Raw genomic sequence first — 24680 nt, forward strand, 5'->3', positions numbered from 1 at the left:
GCCAACGTGTTCCGTGTGTTATCGTCAGACGTTTCTATGCATATATAAACAAACGTTTACACTAACATCATCATCTGACTACAACACGTCAACCTTAACAGGGACAGTTCATACAAACAGGCCACACTTCACATGTGTAATGTATAGTTTCAATTTCAGTTCAAATCTCATTTAACTACGTTGCTCACCGCAGTTTTACTTTAAAACACCCCGCACACCCCCGCGTCTAATTTCAATCAGTCTGAAAGAAGACCCCTTTGAAGAAAATCTATACGGCCATTAACATCACAATGACGAAGCGGTGTATTTAAACTTACCCTTTACTTCGTAACAGTTTTAAAGCCTTCCCTTCGTATTTTTCCGACTAGACCCACAAATGTCTCGACTGGCGTGGTAGGAGATAGGACAATCGCCGTAAAGAAAGTCAAAACCCAGCGTAATTTACGCTTTTCCAACCACCCACGGAACTTGCAGGAGCCCCACCAAAACCCGCAACATCCATGCCGTGCAACGTCCTGTCAAATACCAGACTTGCAGGAAAAGGTAAAAAGTTTACTCTGAAAGTTCCATTGTAATTAGTCACGGGACCAGCCGCCTGCAGGGGGAGACCGGGAAGGAAACGGCGCCCTCTGGTGGCCGTCTCTGGACAGCACTGCCGCGACGTCGGAGCAACAAAGTAACAGAGCGTCACAATCACGGACGCGGGGAACTGGGGCTGCTGCTGATCCCACATTCCCAGCTGGCGCTCCATGCGACTGTCATTATTAGAGCTATTGTTCAGAGTACTGATGGTATTGGGGACGTCTGTGGTACTCGCATTCGTGTGAACCTCAGTAATAACAAGAGTAAACCACGTAGCTCTGTGTTCAGACTGAAAGAGTTAGAGATCGACTGAATGGAAATTAAATGAGTTCTAAACCACGTCGACACTTTTAAACCATTAAACCAGAGCTCTACAAATACCTACCGAAATGTCGCTTTTTCGTTGTGACATTCGTTTAATCGAACGGCGACGTGTTTCAGTTCCGAGTCCAGTAAGGAATACAGAAGTGTGAACAGAGACGTTTCTATAGAAATAGAAATTGCACGTAAATCGGGAATAAAAAAAAAATATTAACCAACAGCAAACATTCTAATTATTTTAATGGCCCTACCTCACAACTGAACACAATCAGAATTGCTTAGATTTTAATTGAAATTAGCATGGCACTTGACTTCTGAGACGTCAACCAGCACTGAGACGCTTCTCCCACCTGAGAGATACGCGACATCCATTATTCCCTGTTTCGTTACACAGCCAGCGGAGAACTGAAAAACCGCTTCACCAGCTGAATCGAGAGGGTACTTCCCAGAGGTCAGTCGGTAAAAACCCAAGGTGGTGCCATTCAGCGGGCTGGTGTCTGACATTCTGGTCCGGGGGGCCACCTACGGGTCAACACCACTTACAGCAGTACCCTTCTCCCTGGAGACCTGCAGTCTCGGTGATGGGCAGACTGAGGCTTGCTTCGTTTCCCAAGGCAGGTAAAGACCAAGTAAAGGTTTATTCCAGGCTGAAAAGAGATGAAAAAACACAATGTTTCGGCTGTGGAGCCCTCTTCAGGTGTGACAGGCTCCACAGCCGAAACATTGTGTTTTTCTTTTCATCTCGGAATAAACCTTTATTTTGTTTCTTTGCAGCCTATTCATGCTGACACAGCTACCTACTTGAACTACTTTAGCTAAAGATCAGACCAACTCGGGGATCCATCGATTTCACTCAGTTATTTAGTTTTGTTGTAACCAGATCTATAATTACCGAATTCTTAGATCCGTTAAAGCAGGAGCTGGTTACATCAAAGTATTGCGGCAGAATGCATCGGAAGAGCTGATGAGCTGAGGAGCCCTGAGCCAGAAGGTTGTCACCGTGTTTGTTTTTGTTGTGGTTGAGGTTTTTTAAACCACCTTGATTTCCATTAAAAACAATCAACACAAAAAAAACTTGGACGGGGTTAGCCCCCTCCCCCTCGCTTAATTTCTAATAACACAATGCCTGCTCACCCCACATAAAGTCACACCAATGAATGAAACAAAAACTAACAGTGACCACTGTCAAGCTAAACCAAGGAGTAGGCAGCTCCAGCCCATAGGAGCAGCCCTTGATTTTCATTCTCTCTCAGGCCTAAATAGCTTAACTGAACCGTTAAAAAGAGGGCATGTGGTCCGTTAGCCCGTTTGGTAGCGAGCTGCTAATTGACCTGAGGATCAGGTGACTTCCTTCTTGGAAAGAAGCCATGGTATCGACTTCAGCCGAATGGCTGGGGTTGCTTGTTCCACGCTCCCACCACCCTTTGTGTAAAGAAGCGCCTCCCGTTCTCGGTTTTAAAAGCACGGCCACAACAGTTTCCACTTGTGCCACCTGGTTGTTTGTTTCACTGTTGATTCCGACGGCATTTCCTTCCTTGGTGCCTTGGTGGAGGATTTGCACGGAACTAGATCCCCCCGCAGTCTTCTCCGTTCAAGACTCAAGAGGTTTTTTTCATCAATATAAACACCTAAGTTTTTTTCCTTCCATAAGTAGGCTCTTCAGGCGTTTACCATTTAGTATCTATGTTTTGGACACTTGCATGTAATCCTCTATACTTTTTTTATATTTAATGTCGCCTGCCACGTGTTTGTCCAGTCTTGAAATTGATCTAAACCTAATCTAAACTTTTTTTTTATTTCACGACTGCTAATCCAGATGTTTTGGCGATGAGTTTATGAAATATACCAGATCGAGACAAAATCAGGAAGGACGACGATACTAGAACTGTCCGTCAGCGGTCTGGGCGCCCGTATTTCCATCCATACGTTTTCAATGGCCAGTGCACACAACCCAGCACACAGGCGGTGCCAAGGTTACACTCTGGAGTGACACCAGCCCAGCCCGGGGCACAGTGTGCAAACACACGGGGGCAATCGGTAGACCATGCAAATGTTACGCAGGTGGTTCCCCAGGGTAGAATCAATCCAACGCCCGGGCTATGAGCCAGCAGCGTTTATGGCTACACCCGTGTTTGTCTACAGCTGTGATATTGTTTTTACCTTCGCTCATATTCTGATTTCCGGCTCCACTCTTTCCTGTTATTGAACAAACGCACAGATAGGACTCCACCAGGGCAACCTTCCCCGGATTTTATTCCGATAAACTCCGAGGACAAGATAAGCATTTTGTGGAATGAAATTGGAAAGAAGCCGTTTTGTAAGACGACGAGGCTGGTCTATCTAAGCAGAATACCAAGGGCATGGGAATTGGGTAATGAACGTTGCTACATTTCAGCAGCAGTTCTGAGACAGAAGACCATCGCCAAAACAGTATTTTCAGAAATCTGATGCGTTCGAGTTCAGTGTTTACCGACTGGCACGTGTTTTAAGACGCAACACTTTTACTAGCAGAACCGTGAACAATCTGAGGTACAGTGGTAAATACAATAATAATACAACCGGTGGACATATTACAAGAGCTTTTAAAAAGAATTAGAACTTTACTGTAAATAACAAAATCAGCTATAATTCGGAAATGAACCAGCTCACTTTGAAATTAATTGTGATCCAAAGAAAATAACTTTTATCGCTCTAACAGTGAAATAGCATAATTATCAAAGATAGGCACAATTTAAAATGAAAATGTCTGAAAATGTTTAACACATCAAACGTAAACACATAATACCTTAACATAATTTACAGTGAACACTATCTACAACCAGAATGTAATTTACAAGCTATGAACAAAATGTTTATAAAACACGTGCTCTCGACGTACTCTACTATGACGCCCAAAAATATTTTAAAATTTGCCTAAAATAGAAGATAATTTCTTCTTCCACCCTTCTGCTTCAAACAGTATAGCACTAACTCCAAGATAGATCGTTTCCGGAGCACTGATGCAACAAAGTTAGTAAACAAAACCCTGAGCTAATTTAAAGAAACCTGGTATTTGTAGTGCATATTGCGTCTCTTCCGATTGGAAGTGAGGACATTTGTCGCAAAATAAACTACAGTTCCCGTCGACCCCTGTAAAGTGACAAGTTTGCGGGTTCCTGGCAGGGGATTCTGGGTAACGTTGTTCGGTAAACAACACCGGGCTTTAAATGACAACAAGGACATCGCTATCCCAAACTACAAATCCCTAAAACCAGTGCGACACGGACGGGTCAGTATCTCTCCGCAACAGGACGGCGAAAAAGTCTGTGGAAAAAAAAGAACCGCTTCCGTGTTGTTTCGGTTCTGCAATAGTCATAAAATAACAGCTGCGGGAGGTGAAAACAGTATTGATAAATCGCCGGTGAGTAATCTATAACGATGTACTAAAAGACTACCCACAACAACACTTTTATCGCTAAAAAATGTCTTTGCAGCAGGGGTCGAAGAAAAAGGACAAGCGTATTTTGTCTGGTACCTGCCCGGACCCGAAATGTCAGGCGAGGCTTTTCTTCCCTGCTTACGGCTCGGTCAGCATTGAGTGCACCGAGTGCGGCCAGCGTCATGAGCAGAAAAATCTCTTGAAAGTGGAAGAAGTGACCGACCCGGACGTCGTGCTTCACAACTTGCTAAGAAATGCCCTTCTCGGGGTTACTGGCGCCCCCAAAAAGGGAACCGAGTTAGTGAAAGTGATGGGGCTCTCCAACTACCACTGCAAGTTGCTGTCCCCAGTCCTGACGAGGTTCGGCATGGACAAGCAGACCGGGAAAGCCAAGTTGTTGCGGGACATGAACCAGGGGGAGATGTTTGACTGCTCGCTTTTGGGTGACAGGGCTTTCCTCATTGAGCAGGAGCACGTGAGCACCGTGGGCTACGGCAGGGATCGCTCCGGTAGCCTCGTGTACCTGCATGACACCCTGGAGGAGCTGAAGAAGGCCAACCGGAACAAGGAGTGCCTGATTCCGGTCCACGTGGATGGGGACGGGCACTGCCTGGTCCACGCCGTGTCCCGGGCGCTGGTGGGCCGGGAGCTCTTCTGGCACGCTCTGCGGGAAAACCTGAAGCAGCATTTCAAGCAGAACCTGGAGCGCTACAAGGCCCTCTTCCAGGACTTCATCGACGCGGCCGAGTGGGAGGACATAATCAACGAGTGCGACCCCCTGTTCGTCCCGCCCGAGGGCGTCCCGCTCGGGCTGCGCAACATCCACATCTTCGGGCTGGCCAACGTGCTGCACCGCCCCATCGTCCTGCTGGACTCGCTGAGCGGGATGAGGAGCTCCGGGGATTACTCCGCCACCTTCCTGCCGGGACTGGTGCCGGAGGAGAAGTGCAAGGGGAAGGACGGCCACTTCAACAAGCCCATCTGCATCGCCTGGAGCAGCTCGGGCCGGAACCACTACATCCCCCTCGTCGGCATCAAGAACGCCCCCCTGCCCAGGCTGCCGGCCAAGCTGCTGCCCAAGGCCTGGGGGGTCCCGCAGGAGCTCATCAAGAAGTACATCCGCCTGGAGTCGGACGGGAGCTGCGTGATTGGAGGAGACCGAAGCCTGCAGGACAAGTACCTGATGAGGCTGGTGAGCGCCATGGAGGAGGTCTTCATGGACAAGCACGGGATCCACCCGTCCCTGGTGGCCGACGTCCACCAGTATGTGTATCGGAGGACCGGCGTGATCGGGGTGCAGCCCGAGGAGGTGACGGAGGCCGCCAAGAGAGCCGTCGCGGAGCACCGCCTTCACCGCTGCCTGATCTGCAACGCCCTGTCGGAGCTGCACGTGCCTCCCGAGTGGTTAGCCCCCGGCGGCAAGCTCTACACCCTGGCCAAGTCCACCCACGGGCAGCTCCGGCCCGACAAGAACTACAGCTTCCCCCTGAACAACGTCGTGTGCTCCTACGACGCCGACAGGGACGCGCTGGTGCCCGACTACAAGCTGAGCCACCTGGGCGCCTGCAACTGGTGCCACGGCACCTCCGTGCGCCGCGTGCGGGGCGACGGCTCCGTCGTGTACCTGGACGGGGACCGGACCAGCGCCCGCTCCCGGGGCGGCAAGTGCGGCTGCGGGTTCAAGCACTTCTGGGAAGGCAAGGAGTACGACAATCTGCCGGAGGCCTTCCCCATCACCCTGGAGTGGGGCGGCAGGGTGGTGCGGGAGACGGTGTACTGGTTCCAGTACGAGGCCGAGCCCAGCCTGAACAGCAACGTGTTCGACGTGGCCATGAAGCTGGTGACCAAGCACTTCCCGGGGGAGTTCGGGAGCGAGATCCTGGTGCAGAAGGTGGTGAACACCATCTTGAACCACACGGCCAAGAAGAACCCGGACGAGTACAACCCGGTCGCCGTCGACGGGGCGGCGCACGCCCATCAGAGGCCGGGGGAGGTGGCGGACGGGCAGGCCGCGGTGGAGGTGCAGCCGCCGACCAAAATCATCTTGACCGGCCAGAAGGCGAAGACCCTGCACAAGGAGGAGCTGAACATGAGCAAGGCGGAGCGCAGCCTGCAGCAGAGCATCAGCGAGAACGCCTCGGCCGCGCAGAAGAAGAGGACCGACAAGCTGAAGCAGGAGCAGAGGGCTCAGGCCAGGCCCGCCTCCCCGGGCCCCGTCCGCGAGACGCCCTCCTCGGCCCCCGCCACCCCCACGAAAGCCCCCTCCTCCCCCCAGTCCAGCAAGGAGAAGAAGATCCGCGTGACCACCACCGACGGGCGGCAGGCCATGCTGACGCTCCAGGTGGAGACCACCTTCGCCGCGCTCCAGGAGAGCCTGGCCCGAGAGTTTGCCGTGCCCCCCGCCCAGCAGTGCATCCGCTACGGCTTCCCACCCAAGGAGCTCCTGCCTCCCGGGGCGGGGCGCGAGGACGAGCCCGTGCCCCTGCAGCACGGGGACAGGGTGACTCTGGAGGCGGTGAGGGACCCCCAGGAGAAAGAAGCAGCGGCCCCCGCCGCTTCAGCCTCAGCTCCTGCCCCCCACGCAGTCAAGAGCGAGGATCCTGCGTCTTCCAGCAGACCCACCCCCAGAGAGCTGCAGGACCACATTGACCTGGAGATGTCCTCCCTGTGCCTCCTGGCAACTTTAATGGGTAAGAGCCGCCAGTTCCTCTTTGATCAGTTCAATTCTCATCGGCGTCTGGTTAATGCTGGCAACAAAAGTGCTGTGATGTTTGATGTAATGATTTATTCTTCAGTAAGTTCATTTGAACAATATGCACGGTACGCAAGAAGCACATTTCTAATGTGCTCAGATATATCAACACATTCGCCATAGAATGTGTATTGGCTGACTACAGTACTTGAAGCACGCTGTTGTTATTATAGCCCACCATCTGATCAGAAGCACCAGCTGAGCTTCTCTTTAGTTGGTTCGCAACATGTGCATTGTAGAGATCTGTATCTAACTGTGTCATCCTGATGTACCACAATCTCATCCTTAAAAGGATCTTATACTTTGTGAGTTCAGGGCTGACAGGTCCTTCCAATTATCTCTGTGCAGGTGAAGAAGTGCTGGAAGAAAGGGAAAGTTAAGTTTTGCTTGCTTTGGCTGCTTTTAGGGGATTTTTCTGCCCGTGATGAGCCTTTTCTAATTCTGAGTTTGAGGGGTTTTAGTTGCATGGTAGTAAGTGTGAGATACACAAGTCTTTCACAAAGCAGTTATTTTTGTTCTTTAAAGAAACATCTGCAAATATTTTCAATGATTGTTCTCCATGTGTTGAATAATGAAAAGGTAAAATTCTACATCCTGCCCATGTACTAAAGGAACAGTACGTGAACACTGAGTAAGGTAAATGAGACGTGGTTCATATTATGTTTTTATTTCAAAGAAGATTGAATTGAGATAAACTGGAGGGATAGCAGATGAAATTTCCTAACCGCAAAGAGTTTGGTACATTTTCTTTTGTCTGACACACTGATGCACATCTTGAAAAGTGATGTACTTTTGGTTTCATTTCTGTGTCACTTGTCTCATTAGCTTTCTGTTTTGCCCTTCGGCGTGCTGCTGTCTTCAGGGAGTGACATCATAGATCGTAAGATAACTAGAAGAGACAGAGAAACACCGATTCGAAAACAAAACCAATACGAGTGAGACATAATCAGACAATTGAGTCCTCAGAGTGGGTGTAAGGGTGTCCTCACCCCACCCCCCACACACTAGAGACACAAGGTGTTCAAGCATTTGTCTACCTCTTTCATTTTTATTACTCCCAATGGGCTGCTTCCTCATTGTAGTTGATGGTCATGTAATGTCATCTGGAAAATTGACAGATGTTATTTTCTAGTGTCAGCTATTACAACGAAGGCGGATCTTATTAAGTTCTCTTGAAATCCCGATAGTAGCAATAATTTGTTTTATAACTTTTGCTTATTGGGAAAGGTACATAGGCTGCTGCAGTAAATGCTTTTGATTTACTGTGTACACATATTTTGAGATTTAAATGATGATCACCTGATTTTAGTTAATTTCTTAACTAAAAGAAATTTAGTTAAATTGATACAAAAAATATTGTTGTTATAAGAATGGTTATTAGTGAAAAGAATTCAGCCCATCTTAATCTTTTGGTTGCTAGCAGTTAAGGGTCCAGTGGATCTTGTCCAAGTGCTTCTTGAAAGAAGCCAGCTGTCGTTTTTCTCAACAAGACCGAGTGACTTTCTCAGATTCCTCTACCCCTTGTGTAAGAAGCAATCCTCCTGCTTCCAGTTGGAAATGCACTTTCCCCCAGTGTCCACTTTGTCCCCTGGTTCAGTTTTAACCGTAGGTTCTAAAGAAGTCCAGTGAATTGGCTTTATCAGTGCCTTTGAGGGTTGTGAATGCTGGGCCTCCACCTGCTCTGTCTCAGGACAATCAGGAGCAGTTGTGTATCTGATTGATCTGATCAGTGATGGTTGCGAGCGAGTATGGGAAACTAGGACTGTCCTCTGGGGGTCCACAATTTGCCACAGGACAAAGGACAGAGGATCAGCGAGGTTTGTCCTGAATCAGTGTCTCTTGATCACGTCAAAATCTCTTCAGGTGTTTTTTTAACTTAATTTGAGTTTGGCAAAAACCCGATTTACTCAGACAATTTGTGTTATGTCCTGATTGTTTGCAGTTCTCATTTACCCACACCAGGAGTCTTGCTTGTATAGAGGGAAGTCTCCAGTCCTATACAGGTAGTCTCTGCTTGTGCTTTTATCTGGTTAGTAGAACACACGATGTTTCTGACAACGCTCAAGAATGAAAATCAGATTGGTGACTGTTCACTTTGCTGGCGTCTTATAAAAGATCTGTGGGTCTGCAACTCTACACCATTTTCTGGCACTGGAGAAGAACCAGTTGATCCTTCCCTGCGCTCTTACTTGACTGTGAACAAAGCTGGGGGAGAACACCAGAAGCCAATCATTAATGATTCAATATTTCAATCATTAGAATGATAAAATAATTTTTGCTGTCGTTTCTTGTGGGGGGATTGTTAGGTGCTGTGTCTACAGGTTATCCTGGTCTCTTCAAATCAGCAGCACTTGAAGAGCTGAAGAGCTGGGAGAAGCTGGTAATCTTGTCTAATTCATCCAGTGATGAGGTGATTCGGGTCACTATGTGCCCATCTTGCCTGAAAACGCGTAGACACTCCGGTCCTCCAGGATCAGCACTGGGGACACCTGATTTAACAAAGGCTTTTTTATGCAATGCTCCCAGCTTTGTGTACAGGCTCACACAGACTGCTGAGCATTGTGCTTTGTCTTTAACATCGGAGCATCCAGAGGTTTCACATACACAGCAGTGGGGGCTGGATCATTATGTGGAATTAAGGCACAAGCCTCTGGAGAGCGAGAGAGAAATTCAGAACTAATTTGGAAAAATGCTGTGTACTTATCAATGTTTCCCGAACACAAATGGCTTAAAATTGCCCTCAGATTGGTTTTGTGGAACATTGTTGCTAAAAGAGATCATAATAACTAAAAACAGGCCGGCATTTTGTTTTCTCCTTGTTAAATCAGCAGCAGACACTATTGTGGCTCAAAAAATATTGAGATGCTTTCAACTTTTCCTCATCACAGTGACGAGTACTGTGATCTGTCTCCATGTTTCATCTCCCAGGTGGATCATGGATGAACAAATCCTGGAACATTCCTCCAAATCAGAACTATGTATTCTTTCTGTGTCTTTACAATATACGGTTCGTTGCCAGGTTGTATTGGGCCTTCAGCTCCTTAGAAGAAGCCTTCTTGTATTCGATTTAGCAGTAATATTCCTGTTAGTTATGAGTGCCTCAGCAGGCTGTGAAAATGATCTGTTCTAACAAAAACATGTTTACGTAACAGGTGTCATGAGTGTCATGTGGTAAACTGTTTCTCAAATTATTTATGTCGTTAACAGCATTAAGTGAAAAATCATTATTGTAGTGTTTGGGATGATTTTAGTTAATCAGTAACGTATTTTACTATGAACATTTATTTTCTATTGCCTTCATTTATGTACCACAAAATGCACAGAAAATATTTTGCCATGACGGTGCTTAATTAATTTTTAAAAACTGTCAAAAGAATAAAAGCAAAGTACACAAAAGGCTACAAGCAGTACACAAATTAGTATTTCTCTAGCAAGCTATTTAGGTATTGTTTATGTGCATCGTACAGTGTCTGCTCATGTTTTTACTTGCAAATTAAAGTAGTGAAAAATTATCCTATCATAAAGGTGCTGTCTTATTAGGAAGAACGATCCACATCCAGTCCCGTTTAGAAAGACAAACGGTTTGGATAATAACGTACAGTGTGGCACGAAGACAGAAAATAGTGTCTGACAAAAACAGAAAAAAATGATTTACTCCTTCTTTGCATTAACCCTTCAACTTCATCTTCATTGAGAAAGAATGCAAATAACATTGGAGTGCTAAGACGATAATCGACAAATATACCTTTTATTTATCGCAACCACTGTTGCAATATATCATAGTCTAAAATGCAAAGCCTTCTCCTGCTTGGTTTCCTTCTTCTTTGTGTCCATTATCTGCTCTGCAGTTGCCACGTGGAGACTTGTTGGAAACTTAAGTAAATGCACCAAGTTTGGAATTTGACTGGAAGTGTAAAAGCACGTTCTGAAATAAGATCACTTTGTTGGCCATATACAGTTTCTTGTATTATGAATTTATCTTTTTGCATACTCCAACTTGCTCTCCATGAGACACACAGACAGGGAGAGAACCTGGGGGTCAGAGCGCAGGGTCAGCTATTTATACGACGCCCCTGGAGCAGTTGGGGTTAAGGGCCTCGCTCAGGGGCCCAACGGAGTAGGATTCCTCGGCCGGCCGCGGGATACGAACATGCAACCTTCCAGCCAGATCCTTCGCCACAGAGCCAACGCACCGCCCCCAGCTGGATTTGATGAAAAATGTACACTTCCCATCAAATTCCAAACTTGGTACATTTACATAGGTTTCCATCAAATCCAGCTAGCCTTGAAACAACATTTAAATATGTGGCTGTAGCTCTGGCTTCTTCCACCTTCTCATCTCACCTGGAAAGTTTCGGACACGTCACCACGCTTGCACACCGGTGAAGGTGTGTTTATATTTTGCTAGATGTTCTTCTAAGCAGTGATGGAATTTTCAACCAGATAGAATGCTAGCGCAAAGGTCCTGTGGGTGTAGGGACTGGTGCACTCTAAAGCAGGCGGTACATTTCAATCTGTTAAATCCCAAATGATGTTCTGTGCATGTTGCAGAGCTCTTAATGCAGTGCAGATGTATCACAATCAAGTACTGTAAAGTAGCACGTTGTACTGCTCCGTGTTTAACAAAAACATGATTAAACAGCATCCCAAATCCTTTAAACGTCATTCTAAAGAACTGGATATTTCACAACTAAAAACCCATGCTAAAGACTGTGCTGTCTTTTATTGTGAAATGCACCAACAGTTTTAGTCCTAAGCAGGTAACATCGGTCAGCTTGCAAACAGGAATGGCATCTTATTCATTTGTTTGCGAATTCTGTGAATTTGATCTGCTCCTTTCTTAAAGGATCCTGTGGAGTTGTTTTGAATCACATGTCCTGGAAATTGTTTCCAAACTTCCAGTCTTATCTGTTCCGAACTCAAATATTCAGTTGCTTTATTCTGCCTAAATACGATCTTCTCTTCAAGCCAGGAATAAATCTGATTGCTCCTTGTCATACATTCTCTAGAGCAGCTGTCCCTTGTAGTGCGATGACCAAAACTAAATACAGTAGACCTGAGAGAGATCTCGCTAACGTATTGTATAACAGGACTTCCTTTGGTTTAAATTCTGTACTCGGAGTATAGCCAAGCATATTGTTGGCTTTTTTATTGCTCCCCTGTCCCCCAAACTGAACCTCATCACTCCCCTTATCCATCCATCCACCATTTATTTAAGAATGGGTTTTACATTTGTTTTTTGTATGCAGTAGGGACATCCCATGCCCTAAGAGCCATGTGAAATACCCTTGTGCATAGTTTATGAATAACTTCCTTCCTTTCCTGGAAAGCACATGGGTAAGTGAAGACTCTTTTTTCTGAATTTTTCCAAGTCTCTTTAACATCTTGTGCTCTCATGTGCCGAGATGGTGTACAACTTTCCCTGCGTATCCTCTGTAAGGTGTCCCTTTGTATCCCTAAAACATTCACCCTCTTCCCTTTCTCACAAGTTACTGTTGTAATTGTGAAAAATTCTTAGGATTTAGCCTTCCACAGCTCTCTGCTCTTCTGTTAGCTTTACTGACCTGTTTGTTCTCTGTGCTCTGTCCCTAATGCAATCTCTATTCCCTATGAACTATTTTTTGTACTTACAGTATGTTGCTCTTTAGTGATATTTTAAACTGTTTAAGCCAGTTTTATCTAGGCTGTGATATGGTAAGCTTTGGATTTTCTTGTGCCTCTGGCTGCACAAAGTTATTTTTTGACCGCTTTTTCTGGTGTACCCAATCTATTTTTTCTTAGGCTCATCTAATTTCCTTACAATCTGCCTTTATAAACATATTAGAAACAGTCTCATATATTAGAAACCGATCATGTTGTGGTTACGGGTTCCTAATGCTTCTTTCACCTCCACGTTTTTCACTCTCTCTGGATCACTTGAAAAGATCGGGTCAGTGATGCATTTTCCCTTGTTGGTTCCCTGACAATGGAGGTAAGAAAGCAGACATTCACCATATCAGCCATGTGGGTTTGAGCCACTTTTCTGCAGCACAGTGCCGAAACAGCTCTCTGTAGAAAGTGGCAAAGACTGCAGAGCCCACATTCCTGGGATGCATGAGAGCGAAAGTGTGTAATTACATCTGCAGCAGATTTATTCAATTTCATCGGCTCTCACCATATTTCAAGTGGTATTAGGCCTGGTCTGTTGCAAGAAGAGCAGTGCTTTCGTGTTGTTTATGTTGGTCATTTCGGTCAGCATCCGGAAAGTCATCTGGGCAGACAAATCCAGCTTGTGGACTTCTGCAATTGCTTCTTTCTCCCTCTTTTAAGTGCTGCTTGCCCCACTGGCCTTGTGCCAGGTTTTCTCCGACCATATGTGCTGTGTGAACTCGGAATCTTTTGGTCCAGCAGTCCCCAGCCTTCTGGAAATCGAAGAGGAGTTGTACGAAGGCCTTTTCAACTTCCAGACATGTTGCGGGAGACCGTCACACGCTGCTGCCTTAGTTGTGCTTATGCACTTCTTCATCCACAGGTGTGGAAATGTAACATGAGAAAAGACCATCTTCCATTATTTGAGATTCTCTGAATTCATTGACTCAGTAAATTTGTTTGTGAAGAACACAAGCACATGAACATGAGTGTGCTTTATTTAGATGCCAGTGAGATCGCTGGTGCTGTTTTGCTGACTTCAAAAGTCAAATTGGGTTGGAGCAAGGACCAAATTTAAGGATTTTGGCCTTAAATCTGAGTCCACCTTACATTTTTCTTACTTCACAGTAGAATTATTTACTATCACCAAATATTGACCCAGTTTTTGGATTATGCTTTGCAGTTTATTGTTGACATTTAATATCACCCTTAAGTGTTCAGTTTGAGCTTTCTAGGTTTAATCAGAAGTATAACATTACATTTTTCACCTGAAGAAGGCTTCACAGCCGAAACGTTGTGTTTTCTCTCTTCTCTTTTCAGCATGGAATAAACCTAATACTTGTTCCTTTGCATTTTTCGTGTCCACGGACACACTGCAGAAGTGTCATGGGCCACAGGCTGGGAAGCACTACTTGAGTAATTATTAACATCAGAGGAAGCATTGAGTGAAGGGAGGTGAGTCCACCCTGCGTGTTCAGCAGGGCAGCCCCTATCCCAAGCCAGGGCGGCACTTGGTCATTTGTGCCCAACCTCTAGGGAGCTCTTGGTCACAGCGGGGTACTTTCAAACGCTGTATTTCTATTACCACCCCTCCCTCACTGCATCAGCTGCAGTTGCATTCTGTGAACATTTATAAATTGCAACGCATGCATTATGCGTTAAATCGGTCTTTTAGGAACTGTTCGGTGTTAAGTGTTTTTTTTTTTAAAGTGATTTTCAAAGAAACTACACTTTTCCTGTGTCAGTTTATTCACAGTTGCTGGTTTTTCGCTCTAGAAAGTTCCACATCTTGCATGGGTGCACTTTGCACATTGAAATTGGCTTGGACGTGTAGTTAGACAAGGGTACAGCGTTTTCACTGTTTCACTGTTACTACAGGAGACACTCCTGTCCTCAGCAAAATGTCCCTGCTGACGAATGTGCTGTCATGGAGAGACATCATGTCAAGGATTATATTAATGACTTGGAGCAGATGAAGCCCAGTCTGCTCAATATGTTCACCTGTTTCTCGAGTCGCATTCAGACATTGTCAAGATGTGAAACATGTCTCTGGTGTTTTTAATTTCGGTGACAGTCAAAATTATTTGATCTGTCTAGCAGGAATATTGTCAAGCCCTTAATTCTGCGTGGAGAACAGTAGATCAAGTAAATTGCCATAGGTCTCCTCAGTAAGAGCCTGGAATGAGTTTATCTCCTCCAGCACAGGGCTTCTTTTCTTCTTAGTGTATGCAATTGACACACCAGCCTACTTTCCAGAAACGCCTAACATAAGAGGATCTTCATGCTTTGAATTCTTTAGATTGTAGGCTTATTAAGAGTCCTGCTAACTTTTCATTTTATTATTCATTTATTTTTGTGAGTCAAATGTGATGTGTAATATGTCTCAAAGGTCTCCTAACTTCAGTGCTTAAACTATACTTGTACTGAAGAAGATATATAAAGACTGTGCCATACACTTGTGGACAGGCCTAATAAATAAAGCCCAACAAAAGAGATTCAAATAGTATCAGTACCGTTAACGTGTTGCTAAGGAACATGTTGGTTTATTATACATGTGTTTATGTATTCAGTTTGCTGTGGGCTTCAGATGGCAGTGCTAAATTCAGTCTAATCTTTTCATTGCTAAGATACTGTATAATTATTATATAATTAAGAGACTTATGTCAATTTCCGGAATGTATTTTCATAGAATTTGCATTGCATTGGTGTAAATGTCTTTGTTGTATTTAATAGATGCTGCACAAGTGTTCAAAATGTAATCATGGTAAAGCCTGTGTTGCAGACACATAGTAGTTATCCAAATTTGCTAAATGCTAATAGTGTCCATGTGAACTAAGACATTTGCTATGACGAAATTGGAGGCCTGTCAGCCTAATCCTTGACTGTACTTGAGTTTTGTGCCACGCAGGCCTTGTGATGTTCTGGCATGACACAGGCCGCTGTGAGCCGCTGTTGCAAAAATCTGGAAAAGAGACAAAACAGGGAAAAAGTGAAAGTCTCTGTGAGCTCTTGGAATCTCCTACCAACTCCTCAAGATTCCTTCTGGTTCAAATCAAAGAACCAGAGTGACTCATCCCTATGCAGGCGTCCTATATAAACAACAGGCGAGAGGCACGTGGCTGATAATAAAAAATGATTTCTTCACTTTCTGAGCTGTCCGGGATGTCTGCATTCTTTTTATTACTGCATCCACCCCAGTCAGAAGGCAAGAGATGCACCTAGAGCACAATTGTGTTATGTTAATGATTCCTTTTTAGTTTAAAATGTTTAGAAAGAATATATCCTGAGGTGCGTCTACAATTCAAATTTCTGTTGGTATGGCCTATTTGTATAGTAGTAGTAGTAGTAGTAGCGGAATGTGTACATTCTTTCTGCAGGGAAATTTTTACTCGTTCTTACTGAGCTGAGTCATTTTGCTGTTTTAAGATGTAAACAGCTTGGTGTCCTGATTCCTAGCATTAGAGATCTGCTTGAACAAAACAACGCTATGAATAATCCCTGTGTGTATTTTTGATCTTATCCAATATAAAAATAATAGCAATAACTATATGGTTTTATCTGTGAATGCTTCTCAAGAAACTCAAGGCACTGTAAAACCGTGCATGCATCATGCACAAAAGAAAAAGAATGTGGTGACAAATAGCAAACTGACCTGTTAATTCAAGAGCAAAATTATTTTATAATTAACTTTGTTGAAAAACTTTTTAAAGTGTTTTTAAAGCATTGAGAGCTGCAGAGATTCTGCTGGATCATTGTTTGTAGCCTGGTTTTTGGCAGGATGAGAATCTGAATCAGACAGTCTCTGATTACAGTACTTGTACAATATGTGCTGATTACAGTACTTGTACAATATGTGCTTAAGACACACTGGAGCTTGATAATTCAGTGCCTTTTATGTAAGCAGGAGAACCTTGATGTCCATGCTAAAATTCACTGGGACTAGAGGACGGATGTAAGATATTGAGGAAGAGTACTTTTATTTGGCTCATAAGTCACCTGATTTTGGATATACTTGTACAGTACTAAACCTGGCCTTTTAGAAGTACACCAGTACCTAAGGTGTTAAAGTAGTCCAACCCTGGTGAAATAAAGCTATGCATCGATATTTCAGCAGAAGATAATTAGATGTAGGGTTTTAACCAAGCAGTAATACACTGGAGGAAGAAACGTCCTTTTAACATTCTTAATTTGCCCTTCAAATTACAAAGCAAAAGCAAGTCAGTTTTCTAACTGATGAAAGGTTTGATTGTGGTACTGTCAAGCTGATGTTGATGTCTTGTCACAGTGTATGTCAAGAAAGGTCTGTTGTGTCCATATCTCAAGATCAGACTGACACACAACACATTCAGAAATGGCAGCAGTTGGATCTGCACTGCAAATAGATCTGGGGGTCACCTGCCTACAGATGAAACCCCTGAAGTCTGTGATATTGAATGATCTGACCAAGCAACATGTAAAGGTCACAGAACTCTGTGGAGCATTTGATTGTGAGTTAATGGCACACTTATAACTTCCAAACCTTTTGCGGTACACCAAATTATTTTGAAGTATGGGCCCTAATAAAGATATTATATCTATTTCACACTGAAGCATATATTGCAATTTTGATTAAAAATGTCTGTCGTCCCTTTTTTTGACCAGAATTTCAGAGAGAAATGTGAGCTCCTTTTAGAGAACACAGCTGTTTAAGATTTGTTTAAATGCTGGATAGAGTTGCACAAAGCTCCTTCTCCTTATTAAACCTGATCTCTCCTGGGATTGTGGCACACCTGAGGTCTTTCTGTGGCCCACCGTTTGAGAAGCACAGCAGTGACAGACAGGGTTTGTAGAGTGTGTGTTCCAGTTGGGATGGAGTGTAACCGCCTTTATGTACAGTGTGTTCACGGTGTGGGAGCGTCATTTGCATTGGGGCACACTGCTTGAACCCCTTAGGGAAAAACAAGAAGGCACTTTACTGTAGGTATTAAACATTTTAGCTTGGGCAATGGACGTCTGTTCATGTTCATACGAAGAGGTGAGGTTGTGGAATATCCATGTGGCTGTTTTATCTACATTGTAGGTTTCTCTGCTACACGACTGCCATGCCAGAGCCTTCCAAAGGCCCCCAGAATAACTTACTGCCGTGGTTTGTGTATTTACAGGAGAAGACGTCTGGTCTTACGCCAAGAAGCTGCCTCACTTATTTCAGCACGGCGGGGTCTTCTACAACATCATGAAGAAAGACATGGGTAATTTCAGAAGCACCTTCCCATCTCTTTAATGTAGATGTTGCATTTTGAGGTGTTAATAGCATTTTTTTAATCCACCGACGTCTGCAGGATATCCCCGCACACAAATCTGTTACTTAAATCAGGTTCAGTATTTGCAAGCAGAACACATCCACAGCATCTCTCCCATCTCTTTTTAAGGTTTTCCTCTGTCGGGTTAAGCTGCCTGAAACAAACACTTTAAGCCCGTTTTCCTTTAATACTTAAACATTTTCTTTTCCTTCTACTGTTAATGTGTAGCTGTGTCCAGGACACTAGTATACAAATAAAGTAACTACAGGAGATGTGCAGCTTTTTGAAGTATGATAAGATAAGATCACTTTATTGGCCATGTACAGTTTCTTGTATTAGGAATTTGTCTTTTTCACATACCCCATCTTGCTCTTCCTGAGACACACAGACAGGGGGAGAAGCTTGGGGTCAGAGTACAGGGTCAGCTGTTTATATGGCCATAAATGTCATTTATAATTAAGCTGGGGTTAAGGGCCTTGCTCAGGGGCCCAACAGAGTAGGATTCCTCTGCTGGCCATGGGATTCGAACCGTCAACCTTCTAGCAACAAGCGCAGATCCTTAGCCACGGAGCCACCGCACTGCACTTATATTTATGGAAGTCATATAAGTTCAGATCTTTAACGGCTTGTACAGTCTGTGCAGTACATCTCAGTCCCCATTACTGTACCACACGCTCTCAGTGAGATCCACCTTCAGCTGTGCCATGGAGGAGAAAATGTGATTTGATTGAAATCTGAAATGGGGTTATTTTTAAAGGGCGGGAGTCCTGTGTTCGCTCTGTTACAGTGTACGTCGTTGTGTTGCAGGCGGTGGGTTATTTTGATATTATACATCGTCCCTTGTGGCTGGGCTGGTCTGGGCTGGTCTGGGCTGGTCTGGGCTGGTCTGGGCTGGTCTGGGCTGGACTTATGGGCTGGGCTGGGCTGGGCTGTGTTGTGTTGTGTGGCGGCCGCGGCGGCGGCACCACGCTCCCTTCCGCGCGAGAGGGAGGGGCCGGAGCGCTGCTGATGCAGGGGTGTGGGTCTCTCCCCCCTGCAGGTCTGATGGACGGCAAGCACTGCACGCTGCCCCACATGCCCGGGAAGACCTTCGTGTTCAACGCGGCCGAGGACCGGCTGGAGCTGTGCGTGGACGTGGCGGGCCACTTCCCGGTGGGCCCGGAGGTGGAGGAGCTGGTGAAGGAGGCGCTGACCCAGCTGCGCTCGGAGACCGCCTCGCGCAGCAGAGAGGGCAGCCCCTCCCACGGGCTGCTGAAGCTGGGCAGCGGAGGGGTGGTCAGGAAGAAGTCGGACCAGTCGCACCACGTCACGGCCTTCCAGGGGAAGGGCCACTCCCTGGGGAGCGCGGCGGTCAGCTCCCCCGCCGAGCAGAAGCCCCGGGAGCGGCCCATCTCGCGGAAGCACAGCAGCGGGGTGGATCTGAGCGGCAGCGCTCCCCAGCCGGGGGCCGAGCTGTCCGACATCTCGGAGGACGCGGCCAAGGAGCTGGTCCGCATGGCGCCGGGCTTCGTGACCATGAAGGACGGGAGGCACCTGGACCCCGGCATGATTGAGGCGCAGCGCAAGAAGCTGCAAGAGATGGTGTCCTCCATCCAGGCGTCGATGGACAGGCACTTGCGGGAACAGGGCGGGGGGGAGCCCGCGGCGGGAGAGCGCGCCCCCAGGAAAGCGGAGGCCGGGAGCTTGGGAAGTAGGACAGACAGCACAAGGACCATGGCGCCGCAGCCCGTCCTGGGAATTGGCGACCACGAGCCTTCGGGCATGGACGTGTCCGCTCTTGGCACATCCAGCGGGGTGGAAGTGACAGCAAGGAAGCCCACTGGAAAAGGCACGACCACAGAGGAACTGGAAGACATGGACAGCCAGGACACCGAGCTGACCATTGCCACTGAGCCAATGGATCACTCCTGATTGGAAAGGCTCTTCTTTAGCCTTGTGTGTTTCGGATAGAGAAGCCGATCCATAAGTCCGATCCCCTCCATAGCCTAGGCTGCATTACTGGGGGCTTGTTGTAGTGAAGCAATCGGGTTGTATCAAAGCATAGGGTTTCCATATTTTCTCTTGTTCTTTACTGCATGACGGCGAGTTTAAGATTGGCAGTGTGTATGAAAGCTTCTGCCTTACTGCTACCCAGGGTGACGGTCACAGCTCGGTAATACAGGACATGCACTGTGAAGAAATGAACGAACACGAACAAGACTGCTTCGCTCCTACGTGTTGTTTCATGATGTGGAGTTCATTCCTTTAAACATCATCTCCGAGTCTTAAGACTTAGAATTTAGAATGAGTAGAGCAGGGGTTGAGAGGACCACGGATTGTGGTCATAATGGACAATCAAAAATATTCCGCATTGTAATCAAGCACAACTTAAAATAGTCTGGCACTTAACAGTACTAAATTTAGTTCAAAGGATGATGCAAATTGCTCATCTGATTGTGAATATTTTGCCACTATATACCATATTATAACCAGTGATTTTACCTTGAATAGTCTGATTTTTCTCATTGAAACCATATACATGCACTGGCTTTGCTCATTACGCAGTAGTTCTGTTGCCTTACCTGATGCTGGTATAACATTAATACTCATTAAAGAAAGCGCACAGCACTAGCATTGCACTATTAGCTTTGTGCAGTTTGGCACCATCTGCACTTTGGAAATCTAAACTGTTGGAAAATTTGATGGTGCAGTGTTCATAAAAAAAAAGCCCTTGTCTCATTTTTCAAAGATAGAAAAAAAAAGTATGACCTGTAAGGAATGTGTAAAAATATAAGGAATGTGATTTTATTTTCTTCTAGCCAGACTGCTAAGTTTTCGATCAGACTAATTAAACATTTCCAACATTATAAAAGCGAAGATCAGGCAAATGTTGAAGGTTTTTGTTTTGTTTACATTTTAGAACCAGTGTTGTTAATGCAGATCTGAAGGACCCATAGTCAGTCCGTTGTGAAACTAGAAGGTAACGTGTTTTGTACTTGCTAACGTCACCACGTTGTCAAACCCTCAAGTGTTGATGAGAAAACAGTGTTTTTGTGTAAAGCACTAGACTACAGTGATTATAAATGAGTACTTGTGTTCAGCTTCAGCGTAGATTTACTAGTAATTTCAGCATTTCAAAAAATGGCTGCATTATTTTATCGATGCCAGTCATTCACAATACTTATATTATTCTTGCTATTATTATGTCCCTAAAAAGACAATTGAAGATTAGGAACAGTTGCATTAAGTAGTAATTTTAGAACTTTTCTCTTTCACCCCTCAAAAATGACCAATGTAAGGAGAGTTCCAGTGAGCCTTTGTCAGGTGGTATTTCTGGCACAGTGCAAATGTATCCAGAAACAGCAGGTCTGCTTTCTGAAAGTTAGCTGTTTAATCTTAGTCTTGAAGTCCAGCTACAGACATCATCTGGAGCCATGTACCTGCATAGTCTCTGCAGTTGTTCCATTTACTGATTGGATTGTACTGTATTTTCTTATGCTATAACGTGCCACAATCAAGCCACTGACGGAAAGGGGCATTCAACCTGTGAAAGTTACTAGCTGTTTTTTTAGCTGATTGATTTAAGGATCTCATCCAGGCCATCCAGCTATTTCCTAAGGGATCCAAGGGAATCTTGCATCTAGAAATAAATCCGAATACTTACAGACTGTGGAAAACTGCAGTTATTTTTTATTTTGTAACACACAGCAGCTCAGGTTTACTGTTTTTTATCTCGTTCTCTCAGTGATAAATTATTCTAAAAACTATGACGAGGATGTCAGGGTATATGAAAAGCACGTCAACATTTTAATGGTAACGCAACCCAGTTAAAAGGCCTATATAGCTACTCAGAATTGCTTTTATTCAGGACAGATATAGAGGTCTTTGGTCTCTATTAACACTTTGTGACTTCATCACGTAGCACAGAGGCATTCAATGACAATTGGAAATGTGATCACAACATTATTTAACTGTTTAGTTGCTCACAGAATCATTTGTTGTTTTCACATTTTAAGCGAAAGTATGTATTTTATTTTGTAGAATACATTTGCAGTGTAAAAGGGTTATCAGCCAAAGTACCTAGGGGGTAACATTTGTCGTCAGTTTTGGTCTAAATTTTCTACAATCACTTTTTTATCTGTAGGTCCCAAAGCATCTTTAGAGATGGGCCAGGCAATGGAAAAAAAAAACATTGTCCCACTCTCGTTTCTTGCACTACTGTCCAGAACACATTGACATTTTTTCTAGATCTGCTTCATTTTTATTTTCAGTGGCCTTAAAGTTCAGTTAACTTTAGAAGCAAAAAAGGTTAACTGCTGTATCAGTGTACTGTGTCATGCACATAGTTTTTGAAGAAAAAAACTATGAATAATTAACCTCACATTTAAACTGTAATGGTAAACACACACACACACGATTTTGTTTTCAAAAAGGTGCCTCTAAATGCAGTGTTCCTAAATGTAATGAAGGTATTTTATAATGGTGGTACATATATTTTAAGATCGAGTCACAAGGATAGGTCAGTAAAAGCATAGCGCAAGATATTTAAAATCATCACAGCAATTTGGTTCATGACTTATTCTTAAATCTGAGCCTCATCATTTCACTGAAAATATTTCCTCTTTCTTGAATTGGTTGGAGGAGAGTTGCCAGAATGAGCAGCCTCCCATCCCCCACCACCGAAATCATTGAAATGACCTGAAGTTCCTGGTTAAATAAAGAGGAAAACCTCGTGTTGACCAGCAGAAAATGGTGAGCTTCAAAGGTGATGGAGGCCTCAAGTACGTGACATATGACACACGTGGCCAAACAGACCTCTCTGCTTTGACGATGTCGACCGGAAAGAGGGAAATCTCTTTCTGGGCTAATCTGGAAACCTGCGGGGTTTCACGGGTTCTTCCCAATTCACAACTGATCAAGGGCCTTAAGGAACTGGTCTGACTTCTTCCAAACACAATTTTGTCAAGCTCCAGATCGGAGCTGGACCTACACACCAGAGGGCCTGACAGCTCGCAAGAGGCTGCCCACTCAGTGCAGAGAGCCCAAAGGAGAATTCAGCCATGTTTGTTGAAGAGGGAGACCATTTTGAGAAGTGAGAAGTGCTAGAATAATTTTAAGTACCTTGTTCTGTGAAAGTCCTGGCTCACAAATTATGATGTACGTGAAGTATCTTTGATTGCAGTCAGTAGTCTTGGAAGTACCTTACATCTGATTTACATGCACTGAACTCCATTATCTGTGCCAACTGTGTCAGATAGAAAAGATGGCAAAATCCAAACTCGACTTCCATGAGAAATTTGGCTCATGCTGGATTAAAAGGTGGGATGCCGTCTCTTTTTTTAACATTGAGGCTGAGCAATAATTCGACAGCCGGAGAGAATGAATTGCTGTGGGCAAGTTGTACAAGAGAAAACACATCCAAGCACTTTCAAAGTAAGAGGGAAATTTGTTAGAATGTGTATAAATAGCTTGTGTTAGTGTATATATGATTCTGTTTTAGAATATAGTCTATATTGTTGTCCATTCAATGAAAGAAATGGAAAGAGGTAGTAAATTTGCCTAGTCTGGGCAACACTGGTAATTTCCAACAAACCAGAGGTTTGTTTCTTTGTGACTGCTGTACTAATTATATGTAATGTAAGCCAGTGTATTATAATAGTATATATTGTACTATACTTCGATCTGTACAGAAATGTTTTTTTTTCCCTTGTTTGCTAATAAAACAATTGAAGTTACCGAGGATACAACATTGCTGTCAGCATGCGTGATGACTTTTCAAACTTAGTGCAATAAAGTAATTGCTTCACACTCTGGCGTTCCATTGTGTTTAATTAAGTCCAGGTTACTCGTCTCAGACCTACACATCTTAACAGACACTTTGTGTGTAGGCCAGTGCTTTAAATTTACTAGAAAAAAAAAGAGCTCAAGAAATGTGAAGATCACACAATAAGGTAGGTGTCTGTACTGTGCTATTTGACATTACCAGCTTGAAGATTGATCCCAGATCTTGGATGCTTTGTGAGACTGGGTGTGGTCATTCCTGGGAATGGAGACCTTGAAGCAAAACATTGATGCTGCTGTGAATGGTCTTGGTGGATCAGTAAGTTGGACTGTTTCCTCTGTACCAGAATTTCCAATGCAGTACCTCAGTATGGTGATGGGATGACTGTGCAGCAGGTGGAGACGACACCCTTAAACTGAGGTCCTGACTACCTGGTCTTTAAAGTTTTGTAGGACTCTTTGTAAAAGCAGGGTTGCTAATCCTGGTTTCCCCTGTATATATATATATTTAATTACATTTACTGATTTTAGATATTGGTATGATGCTTTTCAAGTCATTTCCTTGCTATCACTGATCTCAAATGAACTTGACCGAGTTTGACCCCCCCAAAAAAGTGAAAATTGAACCATCCCAGTGTGCAAGACCTATAAAACCTTTTCCCAAAAGACTCACAGCAGGAATGGCAGTGAAAGTGTCTTATGCCAAATACTGACTAAGGGGGCTGGATACTTTTGCACGGCACTTTATTTCTATTGCTAAACGGGGTGTGCATTCTGACAAGCACTTTGAACTGAAGTGTGCCCGGAAAATAGCAACAATAAAAAATATTAATTTTACATTTATATAGCGCTTTGCTGGACACTTACAGGTAATGGGGACTGCCCTCCACCACCAATGTGTACAGTAGCTCTTGGCTGGATGATGCGATGGCGGCCAAAG

General features: G+C 44.6%; 2 protein-coding genes across 3 annotated transcripts in view; one reads left to right on the forward strand and one right to left on the reverse strand.

The window, feature by feature from the left end:
- The window catches only part of sgk3 (serum/glucocorticoid regulated kinase family member 3), a 30582-nt gene extending 29988 nt beyond the window's left edge, over nt 1–594 (reverse strand). The window contains exon 1 of one of the 2 annotated variants that reach the window (XM_088642308.1): nt 318–591. The gene's annotated coding sequence lies outside the window, so the exon portion shown is untranslated. Of the gene's footprint in view, nt 1–317 lie in introns of both variants that reach the window. The other variant, XM_088642311.1, reaches the window with a different exon arrangement.
- Nucleotides 595–4068: 3474 nt separating this feature from the next.
- Nucleotides 4069–23767, forward strand: vcpip1 (valosin containing protein (p97)/p47 complex interacting protein 1). Its single transcript, XM_088642303.1, has 3 exons — nt 4069–7011; nt 17843–17929; nt 19020–23767. Exons 1-3 carry the CDS (start codon nt 4365–4367, stop codon nt 19889–19891), a joined length of 3606 nt encoding a protein of 1201 aa, XP_088498429.1. The 5' UTR covers nt 4069–4364; the 3' UTR covers nt 19892–23767.
- The last annotated feature ends 913 nt before the right edge of the window (nt 23768–24680 follow it).

The sequence above is a fragment of the Lepisosteus platostomus genome, chromosome 8 (assembly GCF_059453375.1).
Source record: "Lepisosteus platostomus isolate fLepPlt1 chromosome 8, fLepPlt1.hap1, whole genome shotgun sequence".
Taxonomy (NCBI): Eukaryota; Metazoa; Chordata; class Actinopteri; order Semionotiformes; family Lepisosteidae; genus Lepisosteus; species Lepisosteus platostomus.

What these genes read in the sequence shown, in the direction of transcription:
- vcpip1 (XM_088642303.1), top strand. Translation starts at nt 4,365, where the DNA reads ATGTCTTTGCAGCAGGGGTCGAAGAAAAAGGACAAGCGTATTTTGTCT. An exon ending in CCTCCTGGCAACTTTAATGG is followed by an intron (nt 7,012 to 17,842) that starts GTAAGAGCCGCC and finishes GTGTATTTACAG; the next exon opens with GAGAAGACGTCTGGTCTTAC. An exon ending in CATCATGAAGAAAGACATGG is followed by an intron (nt 17,930 to 19,019) that starts GTAATTTCAGAA and finishes TCCCCCCTGCAG; the next exon opens with GTCTGATGGACGGCAAGCAC.